Source organism: Dicentrarchus labrax, unplaced genomic scaffold (assembly GCF_905237075.1).
Source record: "Dicentrarchus labrax unplaced genomic scaffold, dlabrax2021, whole genome shotgun sequence".
Classification (NCBI taxonomy): domain Eukaryota; kingdom Metazoa; phylum Chordata; class Actinopteri; family Moronidae; genus Dicentrarchus; species Dicentrarchus labrax.
In genome coordinates this window covers 2,348,221-2,375,746 of record NW_026136710.1, presented here as the reverse complement: position 1 = coordinate 2,375,746, position 27,526 = coordinate 2,348,221, and the positions used below count along the sequence as shown (strand labels likewise).

The following is a 27,526-nucleotide window of genomic DNA, read 5'->3' as shown; positions in this document are numbered from 1 at the left end:
AAGTGCTGAGTATGTGCAGCCTGCAGGTCGGGCTCGGTGCCAGAGGGATGCTGCAGGATGAGGATGAGGGGAGGAGGGGGGAGGATGAGGGGAGGATGGGGGAGGAAGAGGAGGAGGATGGGGGTGCACAGAGGCCATGTGCCTTTACATAACAGCTGCTGGCTCCGGATACAATTGGATGAGAAACCGCTGTCCACAGCAGCAGCAGCAGCATCCCTCCGCTGTGTGCCGCATTGCCCCGAGCATACAATAACAAGGCCACCGAGGGAGGGAGGGAGGGAGGGATGGGGGGGAGTGCAGGGTGACGCAGGGTGCATGCGTAATGTGGAGACTTCACTTACTGCAGCGTTCAGCATCAAAACATCAGCTGTTTGTGAGGAGAGTGTGTTTATTAGCTCTACCTGTCGCTGTCCGGTAGGCGGTGATAACGGAGGGGGGTGGGGGGGTGTGCGGTGGGGGAGGAGGGAGGGAGGGAGGAGAGGAGGGAGAGAGGGAGGGGGGGCGGAGCCGCTCGGACAGGAGTAAATGACGTCAGCCCCCAGGTCGCCGAGCAGTGAAACAAACATGGCGACAGAATGGAGCGGGCAGCAGGGTTACATTCTCACTGTCATTATCTTCCTGTGGAGCGCCGTCGGTGGCCGCACCGAGACGGCGGCGGCGGCGGCGGCTGCGGGGAGCGGGGTCGGCGGCGGCGGGGGCGGCGGCGGCCGGGGCAGCGGCGGCGGGAGCCAGGTGCTCGGCATGCGGCTGGAGAGGAGCGACAAGCCGTCCAGCACCAATGACGACGGTGTCATCCAGGTGACAGAGGAGAGCACCGTGCAGCTCCGGTTTTACGGGGTGCAGCTCCACTCGGGCGCCTGGACTCAGATCCGCTTCACGGAGCTGGCGGACGGCGGCGGCGGCGGCGGGGAGGAAGCGGAGGATGAGGAGGAGGCGGCGGCGGCGGTGAGAGGCGGCAGCGGCATGATGGAAGCACCGGACAGGACTTGTGTTGACTTCACGAAGGACATCAGCGTCGGGACCTTCATGAACGTGAGCAGTCGGGGCACGTCGGGGCTGCTCACGGTGCACATTAAGCCGCTGCGCAAGAGCGAACTGCGGAAGGAGTACGCGCTGTGCACGCCGAGCGCGGAGGGCGGCGGGTGGCTGCTGCTGGGGGACAGTGATGGCAGGTTGCTGGTGGTGGAGGAGAAGAAGTCCCTGCTGCCCATGTGGCTGCAGATCATCCTCATCGGCTTCCTGCTGGTGCTCTCCGGGATGTTCAGCGGCCTGAACCTGGGGCTGATGGCGTTGGACCCCATGGAGCTGCGCATCGTCCAGAGCTGTGGCACCGACAAGGAGAAGAACGACGCGAGGAAGATCGAACCCATCCGGAGCAAAGGGAACTATCTGCTGTGCTCTCTGCTGCTGGGGAACGTCCTGGTGAACACCACCCTCACCATACTCCTGGACGACCTCATCGGCTCGGGTCTGGGCGCCGTGGTGGCCTCCACCATTGGGATCGTGATCTTCGGTGAGATCGTCCCGCAGGCGCTGTGCTCCCGCCACGGCCTGGCCGTGGGCGCCAACACCATCATGGTGACCAAGTTCTTCATGTTCCTCACCTTCCCGGTGTCCTTCCCCGTCAGCAAGCTGCTGGACGTCCTGCTGGGCCAGGAGATCGGCACCGTGTACAACCGGGAGAAGCTGGTGGAGATGCTGAAGGTGACAGAACCCTACAACGACCTGGTCAAAGAGGAGATGAACATGATCCAGGGCGCCCTGGAGCTACGCACCAAAACCGTGGAGGACGTGATGACGCCGCTGGGCAACTGCTTCATGATCCAAGCGGACGCCGTGCTGGACTTCAACACCATGTCCGAGATCATGGAGAGCGGGTACACCAGGATCCCGGTGTACGACGACGAGAGGTCCAACATCGTGGACATCCTCTACGTGAAGGACCTGGCCTTCGTGGACCCGGACGACTGCACCACCCTGAAGACCATCACCAAGTTCTACAACCACCCGGTCCACTTTGTGTTTCACGACACGAAGCTGGACGCCATGCTGGAGGAGTTCAAGAAAGGTGTGTTTGTTATGATGTAACAGCTGATTCCTCTGCAGGTTCCTCAGAGGAATCAGCTGCTGCTCTCTGGTCTGTCTGAGTCCTGCAGCCATCACCCTCTCTCCCTCCCTCCCTCTCTCCCTCCCTCCCTCCCCCCGGCAGCTCTGTCTGCATCGACCGGCATCGGCGGGTGGAACACTGCAACCTACATTTACACATTAATGCAAAAACAAATGTGATGCAAAGTGGAGCAAACATCCAGTCTGAGCACATTTCACATCGTCGGCGGAGGATTTTTCTTCTGTGTGCTGATTCTAAAATCCACTACGAGTAAAAAAAATACTGCATCACAGATGTGGAGACGCTTCATAATAAAGGTTCATATTCTTCAGTCATAGTTAATGGAGGTGGCACCATATGATAAAAACAGGCAGGGAAGTTTATGAATAAAGCATGTTTCAACAGGTCAAAGATAAAACAACAGAATTTAAAGAACCCACTTATAAACATCTAAACAAGCCTTATATTAGGAACATTGGGGATGCAGGATATTGATAACCGATAATTATCTGCTCCTCACGGCCGATACCGATGAGAGTCAGACAATTTTGTATTATATGGATGTTTCTTAACTGTGTTCTAATCAAATCTAACATCAACAAAGTTCATTAAACTAAACATCAAACTTTTATAGAACATAAATCCATTGTTTTGCACAAGACTTCAAAATAAATAAATTATTATTATCACGGGCAGATAATTTAATTATCCTGATCATTTATGATAATATATTACATTTCCTATTATCTGTACTGATAATTATTGTTTATCTCTGCTAATTTTAAGCGTTTTGTGCTTAATTAAGTAGAAATGTTGAATTCAGGATTTATTATTTCTACCCTAAAGATACAACTACTTTTACTTTAAGTAAAATATCTGAGTATTTTCTGTGTGAAGGCCTCGTGAGCGTCTGTAGTTTTTGCAGTGTGTTCCTCACATGGACGCATTAAGGACTGGATACAGCGTTGGAGGCGGGGCTACGTATACTGGTATGGAAGCACGAATCCAGAAAAGATCTCAGAGAGAAAGAGCACGAGAGGCTTCGGCTGGTCGAGCCGCTAACCTCCGGTTTAGTCCTCCGTTAACTTGAATGGGGATAAAACCTTCTTGACTTGACTTTCACAGCCGCTTCTTTCACTGATCATAGACATAATGCTGCTTTTGTTTTTATCTGCAGGACTTCCTTTGTTGTTCTTTGAATGTCGAACGCAGACCGCCGCCCCCTGCTGGTATATGGTATTATTACCTCGCTGCCGCAGTCGGTGCGGCGTGTTCTAGTTTCACTGTTTGCCCGAGACACAAAGCTTCTGTCGCTGTTCTTTGACGTCGGTTCGGTGTCTCAGGGCCTTTATAGGAGGAGGAGGATGTTGAAGTACTCTCGGATTTTGTGAGTTTCATGTCTTCCCAGACCCCGAGGTGGTGGTTTCAGATGTCTTGTTTTGTCCGACCAAGAGTCTCAAACTGAAAAAAATCCGGTTTATAAACTAATGTGACAAAGAAAAGCATCTGAACTTCACATTTTAAAAGCTGGATAGTTAAATATTTGGTATTTTGGCTTGAAATTACTGGTGGAGTATCAAACTAATCACAGATTGTTTCAGCTCTACAGTGAAACAGTGAAACGTTTCCCTCAATTCAAGGTTGAAGCTCTGATGTTTGACCTGCTGCTGCGGGGCGGCTGACCGTGACCTCCGACCCTCCCGTGGAGGGACTGAGAGAGTTCAGTGTGTTCTGATGATGATGATGATGATGATGATGATGATGAGACGTGACTCATCATATGGCTGTTGGCTGCAGCGCCAGCAGGCCTGGTTCTGTGTTTGGTGGCGACAGTGTTGCAGCTGATGTTTGCATGGAGGATGAATCATAACACGGCTCAACATTTGCCAGCCAAAAGAGCCTCGATGTGAACACGGAAACGTTGAGTGCTCCTAAGTTTTGTGTTTGAAATGTTCAGTTCGGGTCCTCGGCATCTAGCATTAGCATTAACACCTATATGGACAATATTTTAGCAACTGATTGGCCGATTTGGACAATATAGGAGTGGTTTTTGGGATTATTGAAGATGCTGAATCCATTTCTGATGAACTCTGAGTCTGTTTCGAGGTTATTTATATACATAATACATAACAACAGCAGCAAAGACACAGCTCAGTGACAAAATGCTGCAGACAATCGACAAGAAATTTAAAGAAATATTACGTCTGAACATTCACACCAATGACGTTGAGCTTTCAGCTTCAGTGTATTGATCTCGTAAATAACCTTAAAATGAATCACAATCAGCCCACTGGGAGTTAAAATATGACCACTCCTGGTTTAAACTGCAGTTTCAGCATCCTCAGTAACCCGAAACCACTCCTATATTGTCCAAACCAGCCGAAAAGTTGCTGAAATATTGTCCATATAGATGGTTATTAATGCTAATAATGCTGATTGCTGGCAGTTTCTATATGCTGAGGACCCAAACTGTACATAACAACATAAAACCCAACATTTCTGGGTTCACTTTGCTGTCAGGTCGACTTATTGCACCGATTCTGGAGTCAAAGTCTTCTTCTATTCTCCAGCTTCTGTAGCTCGGTGCAATCTCTGATTCAGCTTTTTACTTACAGTTTCATGAGGTTTAATTCATATAATGTAAAACAAATCAGAATCCACATCAGTAAATGAAATTAAAACATTTGTTAAAGGTTGAATTTGTGAGATTTTGAACAAAATACAGCAACAGAGGACTATTTGCTGTGTAAAGATATCAGAGAAGAATAATAATTGTTTTGTTGCTCTGGCTGCGCTGCATGTTGTTGTGTGTGAGTCTGCCTGTTTGTTAGCAGTGTAACTTAAAGCAGTGGTTCCCAACCTGGGGGTCGGGGGTCGCTAAAGCTTCACAGGGGGTTGTGAGAAAACTTCAGCATTTTATTCATTTCTGTGAAAGAAAACTAAATAAAGTTGTATTTTTCTTTTAAGTTTAGATAGTTTAGATAGTATGTATGATTTTTATAAAATATAAAATACACAATACAAACAAAGAATTGTATAAAAAGTCCCTAAAAATATCAGGAAAACTCATCTCTGATCGATATTCACAGGAAATAATCGGCTCAAATTCATCCAAATCACAAACTTCCTGCAGTTACTGAGTTCACTGTTTGGGTTCATTGTACATTATATCAGCTGTTATTGTTATTATTGAATATAATATGAAATATACATAAAATATAGTCACTTAAAGCATATTTTACTTTTGTAGCGTTTGTAGCATGTATTGTAAAGTTCTTACCACTTTTATTATTATTTGTGTAGTCAAACAAATAAATAGAGCTTCACCAATCTAACTGACACATTAACTGCTTTCCTTCAGAAGAGCATTTGTTGACATTGTTGGTTATTTTTGGACACATGAACACATCACACATAACTGCAGACACACCAGCATCCCCCAAAAACAAACCGATGATGTCGAGTAACGGTGACGGGTTCGCGTCCCGGCAGCCTCTCTCCTGTTCACCAGATAACGTGCTTTTACTCGGCAGTGCTCGTGAACGTCGAGTCGGGTTTGTTACCGCAGACCTGAACGGCGTGCACACTAAGCCTGAACACAACAGTGTTTTTTAATGAGGAGCGCTCAGGAGAAACGGAGCCAGGAGAGGATTAATCTGTTGTTTCTCTTTTTTTTTTTATTTGTCCTCCCTCTTTCTTCTCCGTCTCTCTCCGTTATCTGGGTGTTGGCAGTTCTTCCAGCTCTTTTCTCTCCCAAGCTCTTAGTCCACTCTGGGCTATATTAAGGCATCAATCAGTGCTCCCAGCAGTCGGCATAAATCCACTGACAGATCGAACCGCAGCGAAGCTCTGCCGCCGCCCAAATAAAAACAAGAAAGGATGTTTTCATCTCACACGCGCCGAGTGCGTTTGAAGGCCAGCTGCTATAGTTTGGGAGGCAGCAGCGTGTTTGATGCTGTCCTACTTTCCTCACAGTCAATTTCTTAACAGCCCAGTTCGTGGAGAGTGTAAAAAACACAGTAAAAATACAGTAAAAACACAGTAAAATACTGTAAAACACAGTAAAAAAACACAGTAAAAACACAGTAAAATACAAAAAACCCACTGTAAAACAAAACAAAACACTGTAAAAACAAAACAATCTGTAAGTTTACATGTGTTTTTACATTTATTTTCTAATTTTATTTCTATATTTTTTAATTACATGGATATATTCATCAAATGACCAAGATAGCCTGTGAATTTACCTGTAAAATAACATAAAAATCTGTTAATAATCATAAAAACTACTGTTTATTTAAAGAAAACCTTTTTTTTCACATAATCAGTTAAAATACATTTGCAAATCTGATCAAAATCAAAAGTTTTTATGTAAAATTAAAGCTAAAAACTGTGTTTTAACTGTAGAAAATGACTTTTTATGAGTCAGTTATTTTATGCTATTTAGATTATTTCATTTTTTTCCCTGTATTTTACAAATACATAGAAATATTAATCAAATTACAACAATAGTCTGTGAATTCACATGTCTTATGTAAAATAACATCTGTAACTGTAAATAATCATAAAATTACTGCTTATTTAAAGAAAGACAGTTAAAATACATTTGCAAATCTCTAGTTTTTTCTCAGATATTTACTGTTTATTTAATAGATTAAACTGTTAAATTCAAGTTTATTGTTAATACATGATTTTTAAAATTATGTAAAATTAGCAACAATTAACAGTAAAGAAAAGTGTTTGTTTTGTAATTTTACTTGGATTTGTTTGTTAGATATCTTAATAATTATGTTTATATTAAGTTTTCACAACAGAAATGTTATATAATTGTTGTTTATCAGTGTATACGCATTGGGCAACTGTCAAAATACAGTTTTTATCAGTGTAAACAACAATAATTACTGTAATTTTACAGATAACGACTTTTATTACAGTTCTATAACTTTTCAAATTCAATCAAATAATAACAGCACTCTGCTGTAAGCCTGATTATTTGTATTATAGCAGTGTTTACCTGTATTTGTAGCTCATTTCATTGTTTTTACAATGTAAATATATTTAATTTAACATTAAAAAGCCCAAAAATTAGATTTTATGTCAAATTAAAGCTAAAAACTGTAAATTAATCATCGTTTCTGTTATTTTACTGTATTTTTTTGGCGCTCCCGCTGTTGGATTATTACCGTTTTTAATGTTATACGCCTTCAGCAGCGCAGTCATGGTTGGTTGTAACCTTCAGGTGATCTCTGTCCTCTGCAGGTAAATCCCACCTGGCCATCGTCCAGAAGGTGAACAACGAGGGGGAGGGAGATCCTTTCTACGAGGTGCTGGGATTGGTCACCTTAGAGGACGTCATCGAGGAGATCATCAAATCAGAGATCCTGGACGAGTCTGACCTTTACAGTGAGTCAGCGCTGGTCTGGCTGCCGGCCACGGCACAGATACGACTGTCCTTGTCACACACGCACACAAACGCGCACACACACACACACACACACACACACACACACACACACGCACACACACACACACTGGATGGTAAACACACTGGTATCTTCATTTACGCCTCTCATAGCTACAAGTTCCTCACAGATATTCTGCCTTTCTGCACAGAAAATCTGCATTTTTCAGGCTCTGTGTTTGTGCTTTTGTGAACACTTTGTATTGATCACACTGTAACAACTACACAACGAAACCAACATGGAACCACTTCTGATTTTCCTTAATTTCCTTCATACTTTTATCCAGTTTCGACATTAAATTTGGTACAAAATTGTCTTAAAAAGTTTTAAATTTAACCTGCAGAAACCCTCTTTTTGTTTACGTGTAAAAACACCAATTTGTAGTTTTACATAAATCCCTGTAACACTCAAAATTGTAGTTTTTGTCCAGATTAAACAAACCAGATATAATATGTGAGTGTTAGAGGTGCAGGTAGGACAGAGCCAAGGCTAGCTGTTTCCCTCTGCTTCCAGTCTTTATGCTAAGCTAAACGTCCGGCTGTAGCTTAATATTAAGCCAACACAGAGTCTTCTCAAACATGTATGACTTAAAATCCCTCTCCAGACCTCCAAAGCTCATTAATTAACATGTTAATGTTGTCACCATGAACAGTCAGCAGAGGCTAGATTTGTTTTAACTTTAGCTCTGCGGTGCTGATCTTTCTCTCTCTCTGCAGCTGACAACAGAAACAGGAAAAAGGTTGACTCGAATAAAAACAAGCCCGACTTCTCAGCCTTCAAGCCCGACGCTGACAGTAAAGTGAAGATCTCTCCTCAGCTCATGCTGGCGGCTCATCGTTTCCTGGCTACAGGTGAGCTCTCAGGTGGCGGTGGCGGCGGCGGCTAATCTCCCAGCGAGCTGCCGTCATTCAGCACACTCTGGTGGATTAACACTGTGCGACTGATACCTGCTGACATTCACTCATTTTGATGGTCGACTGTATTTGAGACTAAAAGGAGTTTTTAACTGTAAACAGTATCAGTTTAATTCTGATGCCTCTGTATGAGCTACAGAAACAAACACGGCCATCAGAGAGAAGATGTTTTCTATATTGTTATTCTTAGCGGTAGAAGCACTACCGCGGTTGTCCACAGGGGGCGTCAGAATCAACACAAAGCTACACCTGGATCAGGTATTAACGTGGCACAATCTGACCTGCAGAAGCAAGTCGATCCCACCAGTTGCAGGTCGAGAGCAGCACGGAGACAGGAAAACATTCAGTTGAAAAACAGTAATATGGAAAGGCTTTGTCAGCGTATTTCATGATGTCGCACATCCTGTTGTGTTCAGTGCTACGTACAGGAAGTTGTTCTTTCATAACTTGGGCATTTTTCTACGTATCAAATTCCTTTATTCAACATTTGATTGGGACCGTCTGTAACGTGCAAAGTTTCATGCAGATCAGAGTCACCGCCTAGGACGAGTTAAAGAAAGTAGCTTTAGGGGAAAAGATTGTGTTATTATATCTGATTATATTATATGTAAATGGGCGTGGCTTATGTCACGAGATGCAGCTCCATTCAGGGAACGCGTGGATATAAAGTTTTTGAATGTGCGATGTACTGTGTGGGAGTTATGTTACGTACACCACGTAGTTCAAAAAGATCGATTCGTTTATGAAATTCCAACTGAATGAAAGCGTTGTGTAGAAGAAGAAGAATATTTATCAGTAGATGGTAATAAAATCATGTCAGTATGTGTTCTTTATAAAATACAAAACTCCTGGATTGACGTCTTTCTTTTCTTCTGATCCCTCCCCCCCCTCTGGTGTCACCCCTTCCTCCCCCCCTCAGAGGTGACCCTGTTCAGCCCGTTCCAGATCACAGAGAAAGTCTTGCTGAGGGTCCTCAGACACCCCGACGTCGTCCATGAACTCAAGTTCGACGAAAATGACAAACGCTCGCTGCAGCACTACCTTTACCAGCGGGGCAAACCTGTCGACTACTTCATCCTCATTCTGCAGGTACGCACACACACACACACACACACACACACACACACACACACACACACACACACACACACACACACAGGTTAGGATTCCTTCAGTGTTCATGGTTCAGGAGGTTTCTACCGGGAGCCCAATGATCCACAGAGGTCTCCTCCTCTCCAACACAAACAGACCCGCTGATTAAAACCACTAAACACACTGAATAAAGCAGTTCCACCTTAAAAATCACTGCTTCTCCCACGCTGTTGGACAGAAAAAGGACGTCCTGGAGGGGCTGCGAGCCGAGCTGAAAAGTCTCTGAAAATAGAGAATTCAATAGGAAAGATGTGTTTGTTTTGCTGACTTATGGGGTTCAAATATGAGTTGTGCTTATATATTATAAACGTCATTAACGTTGATGGTAGAAACACTTTGAGCAGCTCTGGCGGGTTGAAGGATCATAGTGGAGTCAGATTAGACGACGCAGGTTGACCCGTTTTTAAACAGGTTTATCCCGGGTCACTGCGTCAGTCTGGAGGCGTATTAGCACACATGCTGGTCGACCTTTTAAGACTCGCCTGACTTAAAGAAGTTAAGTGGATTTTTTTTTTAACTTAAACAACTGTGATGCTTTTATTCTTTGTCTTTGTTGACAGTCGTATCAGGTGAATACTGGCAGTGATATTACTCCATTATTCACACGTTTTTTCTTTATTACCTTCATGTAACTAATAATAATCCAACTAACAGTCGATAACCAAAAGATATTCAATTTACAATAACAGGAAACAGAGTAAATCAGTAAATATTTACTTTATTTCAGTTCATTTACTGTTAATTTTCTGTCAGTTAACCAACTGGTTTTGTTCATTTTGGTGCTAAAAATAATCAACATTTATATTAACCTTTAAATAAACAATATTATATATTATATTCCTTCTGAAAACAGTTTTTTCACATAATCTTTCTAAAAGACTTTGTTTTGTCGTATAAATTAGTTTTTTTTAAATTTGACTTAAAGCTGCAGCTAGCAGCGACTTTAACTATCAATTAATCTACTAATTATTCTCTCAATTAACCAATACGTTGTTTGGTCCCTAAAATGTCCGGAAACTGACAGTTACAGACTTCAGGTGTCGGGTTTTGTCCAACTAACCGTCCAAAAAACACAGAAATATTTCGTTTTTTATGATTTAAGACAAAGAAAAGCAGGAAATCTGCACATTAGAGAAGCTGGAACGGTGAACTAACAACTAATTAGTTAATCAGTTAATTGTTTCAGCTCTAATTACATTGTAGGTTTTAATAACCAGTGAGAGAATACAAACATTTTTGTATTGGAACATGTTTACGTGTCGTTATATTGTAAATATTGTCTCCAATATTTGCGCAAAATAAAACCCCCCTGTTGGTTTTGAGCTATAAAGTTTTAATAACCATCCATTATAGTGGAGATACGCTCCTCCGGGGACACGAGTACTCCTTGATCTATGCGGTGTGTCGGAGGGGGCTCCTCGCTCTGCACGACCTTCACTAATAGATCCTCTTACGTAAGAGGGAGACAAATCGAGGGGATTGAAGGGTTAAGGAGGATGGAAAAGAAGAAAAGTAGATGAGAGGAGACGGCGAGCGGCGTTGAAAATCAACAGCGGAGCATATGGAGGGTGAAATAAACCGCAGAGAGGAGGACGAACTGTCAGTAAATCCCTCCTCTGCACCACAACACAGAGGGAAAGACTGCTTTACACTGTACGGAGGATCGACACCGACAAAAATAAATCAATTAATATGTTATTAAATGCACCAAAAATAATATTAAAAATAGATGCAGGCATTCATTAATTTATATAATGTGTTTTAATTTGCTTCTGTTTTTATTAACCTTAAAACCTTTAAATTCCAGGAATCGTTGTTTTCGTTAGTTCAGTGGTTCCCAACCGTTTCTATCGAGTTAACTGACGACATATTTTATGATTATTTGATTTTATGTATAATGCAAAACAATAACAGTAGAGAACAACAGATAAACAAAATAGTTTATGTTAAACAAGCGATTTTAAAGCAGATTATTTCCTGTCAATACTGATCAGAGATAAGTTTTCCTTCTATTTTTATACAATTATTTGTCTGTATTTTGTATTTTAAAAATGTTTAACAATCAAATATATTTAATAGGCTTCTGGTTTTGGAGAAATTCAATGTTTTCTTCTCCTTTGTGTACTTTACACATTACAATTTAATCAAATTAATTCTATTATCCTCACAGGAATGAATATAATGTTGAGATATCGGCTCGACTGTGTGTATTTTTAAAGTTTTCTTACACCTCTTAAATTTAGGAAGGCCTCTCAACCCCCCTGTGAAGTTTGGGGCGACCACTAGTGGGGGTCCCGACCTCCAGGTTGGGAACCACTATCTTAGAATGAGACGTTTTTAATCTATGTCCTCTTCGACGGAGTGTTTCTACAGTAGCCCAGAACAGACAAACACTGGCTCTAAAGAGGGCTTTCATGATGTTGGCTCATTTCATGGACACTGTAGTTCCTCCTTCCTGCGGGGAACTGGCTGTGAAGCGACGGATTAAACCGCGAGCTGCCCCAAACACCTCCAGACTGGACCTTTTAAGTTCTATTTATTTACTTCAGTTTGTTGTGTTGGGTCGTGTTTGAAAGTGTGTGTTTGTACATGGAGGCTTTGTTGTTGACACCTGAGGTGTGGATAAAGTGACTTCAGACACTCAGCGTGCAACCTGAGTGCCGCTGCTCCTCTTCCAGCACTGAAATACATACATACGTGTGTGTGTGTGTGTGTGTGTGTGTGTGTGTGTGTGTGTGTGTGTGTGTGTGTGTGTGTGTGTGGTGTGTGTGTGTGTGTGTGTGTGTGTGTGTGTGTGTGTGTGTGAGGTAAAGAGACACTGGTCCAGAGCACCTGTGGAAGAATGTAATATTTATGGGGCATCAAAGTGTTTCTGTTACCTGCCACAGGAGCTGACTCCAGGGTTTTGCACAGCAGTCGAACTCGAGTGAACACTGTCAGATAAAAGGGCTTATTAGACTAAATGTGTGTGTGTGTGTGTGTGTGTGTGTGTGTGTGTGTGTGTGTGTGTGTGTGTGTGTGTGTGTGTGTGTGTGTGTGTGTGTGTGTGTGTGTGTGTGTGTGTGTGTGTGTGTGTGTGTGTGTGTGTTTCAGGGCCGAGTGGAGGTGGAAGCTGGAAACGAAAACATGAAGTTTGAAACCGGCCCGTTCTCCTACTATGGAGTCATGGCTCTGAGCTCGCCATCACTGGGTGAGACAACACAACAGCACCGTACATACACACTAGCCCCCCCCATTGAAGGTAGTTGTGACACGTTTACGATATTAATTTAATTATTTTAATATATATTTAATATATATAACAGCCGCCTAAACCATTAATATATATTTTGTCAATAATTATTATTTTAACAGCTTATTGTTGTATAACAAAGATGTGTTTATACATTATAGGCCGCCCCCGCACCAAATAAACTTGTGTTTACTACTACATTATAGTGTTATATAAATTCTAAACAGAGGATATTAAATTTAAAAATGGTTGTTATTACACAAAATTAATGCTAAAATTAGAAACTTTTCTCGTAATGACATAAGTTATATGTTGTTCTAGAAATAAACTAAAGGAGAGGATGTTCATCAACTAGAAAAATAGACTTTAGTTTCATACTTTTACATTTATATATATATATATATATATATATATATATTTATCTTGTGGAGGGTCACAGGTGACACATAGACAGTCAATGCAGGGAATTTTTATATCTTATAATTTGAAAAGGAATTTAGAGAGTAATTTTCCCGTCAAGGAAACACCTGGAAATTTATTAAAATGACGAAAAAGCTTTTAATATTTTATGTTGTTCTGGAAAATGAGTTAACTGTATTTTCCCTCAGATTGCCTACATAAAAACCTGTATTTTGTTTGAAACTCGACTGTTTGAAAGTTAAATGCATCAATACTCGGCCGACTGGTGAATTATATGACCTTTTCTGAGCCAGTACTGTCCTGTATTGTTAAGAAAACCTCTGGAATTGGACTGAAATGAGAAATAATCTGAATTAATCGCAATAATCTGAGACGTTCTCTCTCCGTTTTTCACAAAGTGCTGCGTCATGAGTTGGTAATAAAGCTTTGTGTTTGAAGAGAGGAGTGGAAAAGTCAATAGGCTTAGTCCAAATAGGGAAACACTTAACTGAAGACCGAGCTCTGTTTCTCTTTTCCCGTCCGAGCCGACGGGTGACGCCTGACGGATCGACTGCAGAGACTAAACACACATTGACCCGTTTCATCAGGATACTTTTATCCTGGGGTTGAATTTATGAGAGATTGTAAACACACAAACAGCACATTTCTATTTATTTTCTTTTGTTAAACATCAATCTGACTTTTTATTAGAGGTCGTTATTATTGGATGTTAAAGGGATAGTTTGGGTATTTTGAAGTGCGCCGATTGGAAAATTCTAAGCCGATATTGATGTTTTTTTGTTGTTATTTATTTGCTCTTTTGTGCCGGGAAACATAGAAATCTGCATCTGGATACAGACAGGATGGTAAACTTAGGTGAGGCTAAAAAAGTCCTCAAAAAATAAATAAAAAAACATTAAAAAAGACCTTGGTGTCAGACAACCCTTTCTGTAACATCGGCCACCAGACTCCTTTAACAAAAACAGTAATTTTACCGAGCAGGACACAGGAGTTCCTGGTCTACCACTGCCTCAGTCTGCAGCAGCTAAAACACCAAAGTCAGACAGAAACACAAACAATCAGACAGAAACACAAACAATCAGACAGAAACACAAACAATCAGACAGAAACACAAACAAACTAAACGATGGAGGCAGCAGTAGTTTAGGCGTTCTGCCAGGTAAAATTATTGTTTTTGTGAATGGAGTCTGGTGGCGTTGAAGAGAGCAGTCTGAGTCTGTCTGAAAGATAAAGTGGTGAAAATACTCTCAATAAATCGTATTGATTTTTCTTTCTAAGTAACTAAAATACATTTTAATGCTTCTCCAACCTGACTATTGATAAGTACCTTCCATAACTTCAACTCCTATTTCAAAAAAACCCAAACTATTCCTTTAATTCTGTCTTTTTTTTTTAACCACACACTCTGAGGACCCGTGGAGGATTAGCTTCACTCTGCAGGTGTAAAATGAGGCAGGTGTTGGATGATGTAAGCCTACCTGAGAAGGCCTCAGTGGTGTCATCCTCACACTGTAACCCTGCTGCTGTGTTACCGACTCACTGTAACACCGGTGACTCCTAGTGGTTCAGCGTCGTAACTGCATAACTCTTCTTCTTTTTCTGTCCTGTCTTCCTTCCTGTTTCTGTCTCTGATGAACTGCTGTCTGTACTTTATGTGCACATTATGCAGCTCTGTGTGTGTGTGTGTGTGTGTGTGTGTGTGTGTGTGTGTGTGTGTGTGTGTGTGTGTGTGTGTGTGTGTGTGTGTGTGTGCAGTGTCAAACATTTCTCATCCTGAACGCCCCCGTTTATAATTTCTGTCTCTGTTGGAAAAATCAATCCGATTTTCTTTGATATTTTAAAACCACCAATGTGATGGATGAGATATAGAGACAGACAGTAAGATGTGTTATTATTGTTATTATTAGAGATTTTTGGGTTATTTTTTGCTTCCATAACATGTTGTTTGTTTTTGTTTTTCAGATTAATGGAAAGAAAACACCTAAAAATACATATTTATTTATTGTTTAACCAAAAGTTAGCGTTGGATAATTGTCTTGAGTGTCATGTTGATATCGATCAGTTATACTTTTGACTTATAATGACTCTAATACGTCAACAAAATCAAACAATATTCAGGTTTCTGTACGTAAATTACTGCATTTTTAATGAGATAATGTATCATTTGTATTCTTGTAATACAAACAAACTATTGTCTTAATGTAATTAATCCACTAATGGTAATTTATTTATTAAATTATAGATAAATGTCAGTTTTCTGCTTACTGTGCAGCTCGTCTGCCTCAGTTAGGACAGCAATTACCTGAAGATAATTATTGGAAGTTTATCAATTATTACCTTCCTGCTAATTTTTATTATTGTCATTTCCTTTTGTTTAGGAAAATGTGGGAATAAAATAACATTTTACTATAAAACTAATACACATTTAAAGCTTTAAAAGCCTTTAATAACCAAATATTAGGGATCTTTTTCAAAGATTTTAGATTTTAGATGTTTAAACTTTCAAAGATTGATATTTGTATCAGGATTAATGATCCAGTATCAGGATTAATGATCCAGTATCAGTCTGAACTCCAGCTGTTACCAGTAAAATAAGCTCACAAGTCAGATTTCTTGCAGAAAGTTGCATTTTTAATGACCCAGAACTTTTTATGAACACTGAATTTTTCATGTCAGAAGTCCCATTGAGAACTGGACGATATATAGAGCTGGCTCTGCTTTTTGTCTGCTGGTTTAATTCCTGCATCATCATCATCAACATACAAACAAAACTCAAAGTGTTACATGTTCGCATCGTATTTGGCACTTGGATCTATTTTGGAAAACACTGAGATGAGAGAATTTGATTGTTTTTGTGCAGAAGATGCAGACGTAGAATCGCTTAAAATGTCAATGAGGTTTTGAATGGAATCACGAGCCGAGCGCCTTTTTCTCCCTAGAGTCAGCCCCAGAGGTTCATTCTGCAGGTTGTTTTGTTGAAGTTAGACAATTAGAAGAATCAGCTGTTGTGTCTTTTGAGTAAAAAATAAAAACCTCCTTTTGATTTTTAAAGTTTGACTCCTGAAGGGAATAAAAAGCTCGGCGGCGCAGTGGGACTCCGGCAGGTTAAAACTGAAAGGAAAAACAAATAAAACCAGCTCATCTCTCTCTCTTTGCCTCTTCCTCCTCCCCTCGTCCTCCTCCTCTCTCTCAGCCGTCACCCCTCCTCTCTCCCCATCAGTGGCGTCCCCCCCTCCACGACGCCTCTCTCTTAAGAGGTTTTCTCTGTTCACTCGTTTCCCAGGTAAACACTCGCATGGGCCAGAGGAGGGAGGGAGCGGGTTCCCTTTAAAAGCCAATGTCACCATTTCCCTTTTTTGTTTTCATCATCTTCAGAGCCCTGATCCAGCAAGTACAGACCCGGAGTAAATACAAGAAGTTCAGGCTTTTGGCAGTTTTACAGTTCAATTAGATTTTCGGCACTTTTTTCTGCTATTTGAGGAAAAAACACTGCAACTTTTGACCCTTAAAATGTATTTAAATTGATAGTTTGAGCTGTTTGACAGGTATAATCATTGGAAATTGTTCAATAATAATGCTGATATGATACCTGAGTTTCAGTACATTGATCAAAACTACAGTTTTTTCTCTTTTTTTGCAAAAAGCAGTCAAATATTGTATAAAAACAAACTTTTTTTTTTGCCTAAAACTGTTGATTTAAACCAGAATCATCTGAGAATTTTCACTGTAAATTTACAGTAATTAAAATTCTGTATTTTTTACAGTTTCTTCTAGAAATAAAATGGCAGTCCAATACTTTAGTCTTGTACATTTACAACAGTACTGGTCACAGTTTTGACAGTAATTTACTGTATTAGTTTCAGTTTAATTAGTGTTTATACACTCTGGTCCTTTAAATTGATAATTGTATGAAAGAGGAGAAAAGAACGAAACAAAGAAAATAAAAATAAGTTTATTCAGGTCTAGTTTTCTGTTGTGTTGTGAAATATTTCTATTTTAATAATTATTTTAAATGGAACTGCAGAAGGAATATTTAATGTAATTATTATTATTATTATTACAGTAACATTCATTACACTGTAATAAACAGTAATCTACTGACAAAAGTGACATCAAAATATTTATCGATTAACGTTCCATCGATCAACTGTTTGATTATTATTATTGATAGTTTCAGCTCAGGTTTGACGGTCTGTCATGTGACCCGTTGGATCACGGCGTCCTCTGTCAGCAGACATCAGACTTGCTGGACGGGGCTCTCGGCGTGCCCCCCCGATTTCTAACCGCCTCCTCCCCTTTAACCACGGATCTGCCGATCTGACCGCAGACCTCTGGTTGAAGGAAGAGTTTGACCTTTTGAGAAAAATTACTTATTTTTGTTTTCTTTCTTTCTGAGAGTCAGATGAGAAGATCGATTGGTTGCACAAAGAAGCCGATAGTATTGATTGTTATGGAGAAATTAGCCGACTTCTCAGTTGATTTATGAGCTCAGTAAACAGTTTCATCATCATGCTGTATGGAAGAAGACTGAAACTAGAGACTGAGACCAGAAACTCATCAGGAAACTGTTTACTGAGGGCATAAATCAACTGAGAAGTCGACTCATTTCTCCATAAGACTGAATGGTAACGGAGCCGCCCCTGCTGGCCGTTACAGAGATTGCAGGTTTAAGACACTTCAGCGTTGGCTTCACTTCCTTAACGCCGAACGGTTCTCCACAAACCAATATGTGACGTCACGATACTCAGTACGGACGTGAGAGCGACATCGATCTTCTCGTTTAACTCTCAGAAAGAAAGAAAAACAAACAAGAGTTTCCCCCAAAAGGTTGAACTATTCCTTTAAACACAGATGTTTCTCGCACTTTAATCTCCTCCGACTGAAGTTTCTCTGATCATCACCGACTCTCTCTCTCTCTCTCTCGCTCTCCCCCACCTTTTCACACAACCCATAATAGGATGCTCCTCCCACCCTCCATGACATCCCTTAAAAACCCGGCCAATGAGAAGCAGGTTCTTTCCTCCGAGCTTCGGGGGCAGCCCCCCCCCCCCGCCACGGCCACGAAAATGCCTCAAACGATGCACTTTGCCTCATCGCATGGCATGTTTGTCGCATTCTTTGCATAACGAACACAGCCTCACCTCACCTCATCGATCATAGTCGATCTATGATGCCGACATTAATATACGTGTTTGTGTGGCGTGTTGCGGTGTGTTCTTGCTCTCACTCATCCACCATCATTCACATTTCTCATGTTTTCATATTTATCCTGTTGTTTCTCGCTGTGTTTTCTGCTTCTGTTAATGTTTAAGAGAGAGTGTGTGTGTGTCCTCTCTCTCTCTCTCTTTCACTCACTCTCTTTCTCTGTCGACCCCCCCCCCCAACCTTTTAGAGTTTCGTTCCCCGTCACATGCGGGCAACCTCAACCGCTCGGCGTCCCTGAGCTGCACTGAGCGCGCTCCAGAAAGTGGCTCTGTCGGTGGGAGTGTCACTCAGATCCCGGGCACACCCTTCCAGTACATACCAGACTTCTGCGTACGTGCTGTCACAGACCTCCAGTTCGTCAAGGTAACGCTCAGTTTCACTAAAGTACCAGTTGGCCAACTCCACTGCATTCAGACAGGGCGGGAGAGGTACTCAGATACTTTGATTAAGTAAAAGAACCAATAGATTTATGTAAAAATACTCCAGAAAGCACCAAAAAGTTCTTAAAGTATCAGGAGTAAAAGTACTTATTGTGCAGTTAAATGTCTCTGTGACTGATATCTGACTCTATGTGACATTATTAGATCGTGTTTCTAGAGTTACCTGTTTTTATGGACACGTTGGGAATTGTTAAAATTTAATATTTCTTAAAGGGAGTTTGGTGCAGGGAGATTTTAGTTCAATTCAAACTGATAATATGTGTCATTGTTTACATTTTGTCTCCACTAATCAAACATTAGGTAACTGTTAAAGTCTGATAATGTTGTCTGACTGTTAGTTAGTACTTTGATTAATGGTTTAATAATTAATGTGTGTATTGATTACTGATGCTGGCTGATCAGGCTAATTGTCAACTTATTGGACTTAAATGGTTTCCCTTTGTGCTTGTTTCCAAGCTACTTCCCTAATTAAACGCGATGTGGTTGTTATTAATGACTGCTGATGTAGTTTTTCACAATGACTTCAAGACTCCCAGTTAAAAGACTGACAGTACCAGGTTCTCAGACCAGAACACTACAGCCAGACCAGACTCCACTGACAAAACCAGTAACTTTACATTGCAGATAATCATAAAACTCACTAAAACTGTCTTTGTTAGTCTTTCCAACTCTGGTTAATTGAGAATAAAACCTTAATTCACTGAGTTAGATGAGGAAAGAGCTTCAGTACGTCCACTAAAAGACCAATCAATGTTTTGCTCCTCAGATCACGCGTGCTCAGTACCAGAACGGCCTCCTGGCGTCCAGGCTGGACAGCTCACCGCAGTCTCCAGACGGCAGTCACACTCGCCTGGACACGTCTGTCTCTTTGCCCCCTGTGACGCCACCGGGGACCCGCAACCCACTGCCGCTGGCCACGCCTCCCGTGAGGCGCCAGCTGTCTAACACTCAGCCGCCGCCGCCGAGCAGCCGTACCTCTCTGCCCCCGACCTCCTCTGGCCGCAGACCGAGCCAGTCTTTGCCACAAGCCACCCCCCCTCCGAGCAACCACAACCCGCTCTCCCAAACCTCTCCGTCCTCCATGAGTGCAGGCGCCTTTAACCCCCACCCACCTCAGACCGCCTCCTCCAAGCCCCAGCAGCCCCCGCCCTCTCCCAGCCCCGAGAACGGGCCAGGAGAGACCACCACTCTGCTCAGTGAGCAGCAGAACTGTGTGGGTCCACGCAAGCCCAGCCACACCCAGGCGCACCCCCACCCTCACGTTCACACCATCAGTCACGCACACACTGAAAGCACCATCTAACAGAAAAGGGGGGGGGTTAAACTACCTGTGCACTCACTCACATAACACACACACTCTCGCACTACTTCTTGTTTGCTCGTTGTCTCGTCCGAGGGATCAACGGAGATCCTCCATGATCCCTTCCTGCATGTCCCCCCTCCCCACACTGAGAGCGATGGAGACTGCACAGAGGAAGAGGAGGGAGCACCAGAGGGTGTACACGGGGGTTGTGTGTGTGTGTGTGTGTGTGTGTGTGTGTGTGTGTGTGTGTGTGTGTGTGTGTGTGTGTGTGTGTGTGTGTGTGTGTGTGTGCTCTTATAGGATCGGTTCATTCACATTACATTCACCTCGACTGGTGTCTCGCCTTGCAGATGGTTTTAGTTTTACAGGTTTGGAGATTTCTGCCTTCTGCTCAGAGATTAATTCACTAAAGCAGCAGAAACAACTTTCTGTCTGTGAAACAGGTTGCAGAGGAACTACTTTATACCATAACAGTGCCGTCTGTGGATTGTCCAGGTTCACTGGGACCCTGTGGGTAGCTTAAACAGTAGTTGTGCGTTTACGACCTGTAAATAAAGTTCACATCAACTTTCAGCTTAATTGGGAAAAGCTCCAAAATGTCCAACTTGACTCTAACTAATACAGAAGTGCCTGAAAATGAATCAAACATCAGCCAAAGACCGTAACATAAATCCAAATTGAAAGGATAGTGTGTTACACTACGACCATACAGTCATCGATCACAATACGACCACTCGCTAACTGATTACAATAATCTTTAAATAAGGTAAAAGAACAGTAACATCTATGTTACATGCTACAGTACACAACCAACGCTGTGTGTGCTTGTTTAAAAAAAGGGAAGTCCTGTATTTAAGCTTGTTGGCTAACTACAGGATGTAGTAGTGATATTTTAAATGTTCTGAGCACATAAAACTGAAGCTATCTGCAAGGTGTTTTTATTTATTTATGTAATTAATGTGAATTAACCCTTTAAGTCATCACTGGTGAGACATTAACAGATCAGTGTCCCCCTCAACCCTCTTACACAGGCTGCTTTATTTACTTTGCCTCTTACTTTCCATTTATTTGTCCCAAAGAATGAAACTTCCCAAAAAAACTATAAAGTTTAACAAGTCAAGGTTTTTATTTTAATGTGATTAGTCAGTTTGTTTGTGTTTTTTTGGAGTTGGGGCTTTTTATTAAGGCAGAGTGGTGACAGATGAATGAATGAATGAATGAATTGATCTGTCAGTCAATCAGTTCAATTACCAGCAAATGGACCAGATTCACTGTTCTGAGTGAAAGTTAAACAACCATACCAGTGATTTTTTTTAGCCCATTAAATACAAATCGTGGATATTTTAGACTATTTTTGCAAAAAACATGCAGCAGTTTTCTATATTTTTGGACGTATTTTAGCAACTTAAAGCCAAATTTCAGTTTTAATTCCTTTCTGATTGGCATAAAATTCAGTGACACACAATAATGAACATCACGCCATGTCAAAATAACAATAACTGCACATATATGAATAAATTAATGCAGATTTTATGTTTACACAACTTAAACAGATTTATATGGAGTCTGGATTGTACAGTTTCTATTTCATGACTTTCATTTCTTCCTTTAATTTAAAGCTAAAAACTTACTGGAGCTCTGATTGGTTAGTGTCCCAAGAGAGACATCGTTAAATTAAACACAAAATGTAAAAATTAATTATGAAATGATTGATTATGCTATTCCTTTTTTTAAAACACGGTTATTATTAGTTAATCATTTCAAGAATAAGGGAAAATAACTATTAATTGGCTAGTTTCATTATCTTTTTAGCCTATTTGTGCACAGTTTAAATGCATATTTAATTAAAGGAATATCTTTTTTGCATTCATGAATTTATTAACTGATAATAATTCAACTCTGTAGTAAGTCCACTAATTGATTTTCGTGCCCGGCTGCCAGAAAAGTAGAAAATGTATGCATGTGATGGAAAATAATCAGCATTAATATGAACGATTTGTATTTAAGAGGCTAAAATAAAAACACCGGTATGGTCCTATAAGTCAATGTTAGTAGTTAAGGTGGGTGTCTTCCTGACCAAGGCAATATGTTTTAATTTAATTTCCAAGAGTGAAATATTTATTACATTAATTTATATATATATTTATATATATATATATCTGACAATTTGTTTTATATTTTAGAGATTTTATTTATTATTTGCTCTCTTTGGTTCTTGAGAACGCTGCAGTTTGAGTTGAAGGACACGCTGCATGCTTCAGATGACACTAAGTTGCACAGACACTGTTTTATTGTTTGATCCTCACTGTGAACGGAGCTCGCTGCGACGCCGGCTCCTCTTCAACACGAAGGAGCTGGATCTGAAGTTGTGGCAACACTGTGGACTCATTTCAAATCTCTTGGTTGGAAGTTACTCTGGGGTTTTATTTATTTTTTGTTATTGTACGTCTTGGTGCAGGAAGTTGGGTTCATACGTGACATGAAGACCAAATAACCCAGAGAAACGAGCAGTTCAGCTTTCAGCAAGTGTGTTCACAGCACAGTTGGCTGTATTTTTAATTAAATATAATCCGCTTAATGAGGGCATTTCTACATATTCTCTGCACATGACTCCGATTAGTCTGGTGATTTAAAAAAAAACAGACCAAACTCTTTCTGTCGGGGGTTCTGGGCTGTTTTGGTTCTGAGCCGGAGTTTAGAAATACCATAAAAATAAAAGTTGACCGATACCAATCTTATATAATGGAGCAATTTCGGGAAGTTAGCTTATCCACTTTTTGCTGAGAGTTAGACGAGAAGATTAATACTTTTCGTGTTTTGTTAAATATGAAGCTAGAGCTACCAGCCAGTTAGCTTAGCTTAGCATAAAGACTGGAAACGGAGGGAAACAGCTAGCCTGTCTCTGTCTGTGCGCCTCTAAATCTCACTTATTAGCACGTATCTTGTTTAAACTGTACACAAAGAGAAATGTAATTCAGGGTGCATGAGGCCACGTCGTCGTCAGAAATTGTAGCTTTATAAGGTCTTTATGTGTCCGTTCGTGCTGGTATGTTGATATTTAAAACTTTGAACAGAGTTAGCTGGCTTCATATTTAACGTGCAGATATGATATCGCGGTGTCAGATTTAACTCTCTGCAAGAAAACCAACCAAAAACAAACAAACAGATTCTTTAGATAAAGTCTAAAACGACTAAAAATGTGTTTAAAGTCTTTTGAATGTGAACTCCTCCGAGACCAAAGCATTAAATAAAACACCACAAATTGTTGTTTTCACATGTTTTTTAGCATTTTTGTTAGTTTTGTTATCTCTACCTTTGGACAGCTTTAGGCTATACTCTGTTAATTCATGAGCTTAGAGGTAGAGGCTAGCTGTTTCCCCCTGTTTCCAGTCTTTGTGCTAAGCTAAGCTACCTTAAAAGAATATGTTTGGCAAATTCACATTCTTAAACAAGAGTTGGACGAAAGGATTGATGCCACTCGGTTAAATATAGAGCTATAGCTCCAAAACCATTAGCTGAAAATGAGGAGAAAGCTTTGTCCAAACTTTAAAAGTATGCATACAAGTACAAAGTGAAGTTGGCGTATAACCTCCCGTAAAAACACCACAACTTAATCTAAAACTAATCTCCTACCTGTGAGAGTGGAATTAATCTTCTCAGCAAAGAAAACGTATTTCCCCCCCAAAAAAATGTCGAGCTGTTTTCTTTAACCTGTAGCTGTTTGTTAACCTTTGAGCTGGCAGCAAGACCCCGGGGGTTAAAGTCCGACACTTGAATACTGAAAACACTCACAGCACAATAACTTATGAGATTTAATGGACAACAAACATTCCACTGCATGTCTTCACCCTGTTAACTGTCCAACCCCAGGCCTGAACGTGGTTTCCTCTGCCTGGGTTCCTCACTATATGTACGTATTGTGTGTAAATGTCCAAGAGTCCAGAGTTTGGTTGCGTTCCCGCGGACTGACGACGCAGCGATAAAGAGATTAAAGACGATTGTAGCGGCTCCCTCCTCGCTGCTGGCATGTAATCTACCTGTTCCCCCCCTCCTGTGTATGCAGTGAAACATTTTACTGTAAAGACGAATTATTTTGTCGACGATATAGTGATTTATTTGAAAAGATAAAAAAAAAAAGAACTGTCGTATAAGCTAGCACTGATTTGAAAACACTTTTAAGCTTGTGAGATACGTAGCGTTTAAAATATATATATATATATATTCCAAAGCATTTTCTCCTTTTTGTGGAACGATTTCCGAAGTGAGATCAAAAGCTGGATTAACAAGCAGGTTCTCTTGCGTGTACAGCTGGTTTGTGGTAAATTTGTTTTATTTAAAAACTAAAGAGGGCATATGCACCACTAAAGCCCAACTGTTCGGGGTACCTTGAGGTCTTGAGGTGTCAAAATCTTTCCTTTTTTTTTTTTTTTTTAAAGACCTCCATTGTTTTCAGTTGTGTGCGTACTTGTTGCATGTTGCTACATTTATTTGTGCTTTACCAAATTACCACACAGCAAACCGGGAGGCCTGAGGCAATATTCCAGCATAGGAATACCACACACAATGCACAGAGAGTGGGAGGGATGTGGCGGGTTAATGTGGGGGGCGGTGGGGGCCCCAGCAGCTCATATTTTTTACCCTGTGGGAGAGGTAGCCCCCTCTAAAAGGTAAATCCGGCCATGGAGACGATCGGCACTGTGTAAAAACTCAGATGAAGGAGCAACCTGCAGATATATAGCGGATATAGCCTTACTCTCTATTTGAAGGAAGTTTAGACCTGCCTGCTGGTTCATATAGGTCTCGTGTAGCAATTGGTCTTATACTGGTTCTCCAGTGGAGCCACTGGTTGGCTGTGTGACTACCAGTTTGTGTACTGAGAAATGTGAAAACAAATGTTCTACTTATTAATGTTGTATTTATTGTAAACATTGTATTTATTGTTGGGGTTTGTTTGTTTTTTTGTTATAGGCGTGCACCTGAAGGTGTGGTTCTGTGAAACGGGCTTCCAGCTTTTATTGGGTCAATTCACCCAGAAACACTGTGTTCAGCTCCCTGATTGCTGTTTGAGTTATATTACTGTAAATACTCTGTACATGAAGACACAAAGGGGCGTTTATGTGATGAAAAGAGATGAAAATGGCTCTATTTATAACGAGAGATATGTTTTATGTTCCATTGTTTTTGCTAGGAACGCATTAAATAGCAATAAACATTGCACAGAGTTGACCTCAAATAATAATTCCTCCCATCTTCTGTAGCTTCTGTTTTTATTTCATTAGATAACCAAAAGCTTTATTTCTCAGCCAAAATCCTCGTCTATCTTTCTCTTTCCCATCCTCCCCCGTTCCTGTCATCCTTTGCCATCCTGTATCTTCCCCCCTTTTTTCTCTCCGCTCCTCCCACGCTTCCGTCTTCCTTTTCCCCTCATCTATTTTTCACCCTGCCCTTATCTCGAACTCCTCTCCCACCGCTCACAAGTATTGAAATTCCTCCGGCTGCCTTTGACTGCCGGTTCCCAAACTAAGCCTATTTTATTGTTCAGACCTTTTCTTTTCTTTTTTCTACCATGGGACTGGAAGCAGAGGAGGAGGCGGTGGAGGGGAGGGGAGGGGGGAGCCAGGGCTTATCAGCAACTCCTGCGGTGTTGTTTTTAGCCCTGCGGCGGTGTGATGATTAGACCTGTACGAAGGTTAAATATTTTCTGGTGCAGGGCTCTCGTTGGCCGGGGAGGTTTCCACACTGTATCATTCACAAGTCAGATTGTTTGAATTGTTTTGGATGTGGATGCGATGCAGAAACAAACAGGAGAGGGAAGAGTAAAGCCCCGCAACATGTTTTTACATCTACTATCATCATTCTCAGATGTATTTAAGGTTAGAATTGATTGCGTACAAAGAGATCAGGAGGTAATTATCGAGTTTTTACGATCATTTAAGGACCTGGAATACAAAATAAATTACTTTTCATGAACTTGAGATAAAGTTCTTTTCCCCAGGGCTCGTTCAGTAGAGGTGTAAATCCTGTTTGTCAGGTTTTAACATTCAGATTCAGACGGCTTGTGACTCTGTTTGACTTTGTTGTGAGTTATTTATTTTCTTTCTTTTATTGAAATGGTTGAAGACAGATGGAGGAGCACTTCCAATAATGGATTTAAAGCAATGTGTACATACTGTTTTGTAACTACTGTAAGGCATTTGAAGAAATCTACGAGGTTAATAAACCTGAGATATATTTCTCTACAGAAAATCTGTCTCTTTGATTCACACACACACACAGTTTTCTGTACGTTGTCTCTTTGTTCTCTACCTGTCCTGCTTACGTCCTGTCAATCATTGAGTGTATTTTGTCTTGGAGATGTCGGAGGAGGTGATTTCCACTCGGGGACCGTTCAGCTTCCACCTTTTACTTTAGTTTTGACTTGGATCTGACACTGTTTATGGACCCCAGTGTGCAGCAATATTTAAATACACTCTGAGAAAATAACACATTTATACCACATGCAAATGGATATATGGGATTCGCATAAAGTATCTTTAAAGAGGAGACTCGTGGGTTCCCTTGGAGCACATTTTCATTCAGATATCTTGAGGTCAGAGGCCCTTTTAAGAATGTCACCAAAATGTCGCCTAACTTTGGAGCATTATTTGGACACGCTAGCATTACACGGTTGACACCAATGGATGCGTTAGGTCGTCTAGTTTCAAATGATACCACTATCTTACCTCTAGCTTTAAAACGGAGTCTGCTACAGCCTCTGAGAGACAGTGCAGAGGGGACGAGGTAAAGGTAACGAGGAGGCCAGATTTCAGATCCCCTCTGGAAGAAAGTCGTGAAATAATTAACCTAAAAATAATTATTTTAATGCTCTGATGCCCCAAACCAAAATGTTCTACTGCAGTCTGGGATCAAATTAACATATTAATGGAGATTGACACATATTTTATTGTCTGTTATGGACACATTTTATACTAAGAATAATAACAACAATAAAACAATGTGTTGATTTCTAATGCTAACTTTACATATTTCTATCCAATGCTTTAAGAATGTGTCACAATAATGTTTTTGAGTTCAAATAGTGATATATGTGATCCAGTCACATGTGCACATTTAAAAGAGACTTTAAAAAAAAAAAAGAAGGTGTTTGTTCCTGTAACTGTTGTTTATTAAATGATTCATTAATGGAGTGAGTGTGTCTAACAGAGGAGTGATGAATGATTGTTGTTATGAAATCTAACAAAGATGGGTGTGAGCTGCTGGTTGTTTTCTGCTGTTTTATTGGCTGTGAGCA

At 41.0% G+C, this 27,526-nt stretch overlaps 1 protein-coding gene across 3 annotated transcripts; it reads left to right on the top strand.

Moving 5' to 3' along the window:
- Positions 1-486: 486 nt before the first annotated feature.
- LOC127370404 (metal transporter CNNM4) lies at positions 487-26,481 on the top strand. 3 transcript variants are annotated; one of them, XM_051412410.1, is made up of 8 exons: positions 487-2,068; positions 7,367-7,510; positions 8,286-8,420; positions 9,403-9,572; positions 12,729-12,825; positions 16,481-16,570; positions 18,680-18,855; positions 19,699-26,481. In XM_051412410.1, the coding sequence occupies exons 1-8, from the start codon at positions 526-528 to the stop codon at positions 20,233-20,235; spliced, it is 2,892 nt and encodes a 963-aa protein (XP_051268370.1). In that variant the 5' UTR covers positions 487-525; the 3' UTR covers positions 20,236-26,481. The 3 variants fall into 3 exon arrangements, with proteins under 3 accessions (XP_051268370.1, XP_051268371.1, XP_051268372.1); XM_051412411.1 differs by lacking the exon at positions 16,481-16,570; XM_051412412.1 differs by lacking the exons at positions 16,481-16,570; positions 18,680-18,855; positions 19,699-26,481 and adding an exon at positions 15,250-16,432.
- The last annotated feature ends 1,045 nt before the right edge of the window (positions 26,482-27,526 follow it).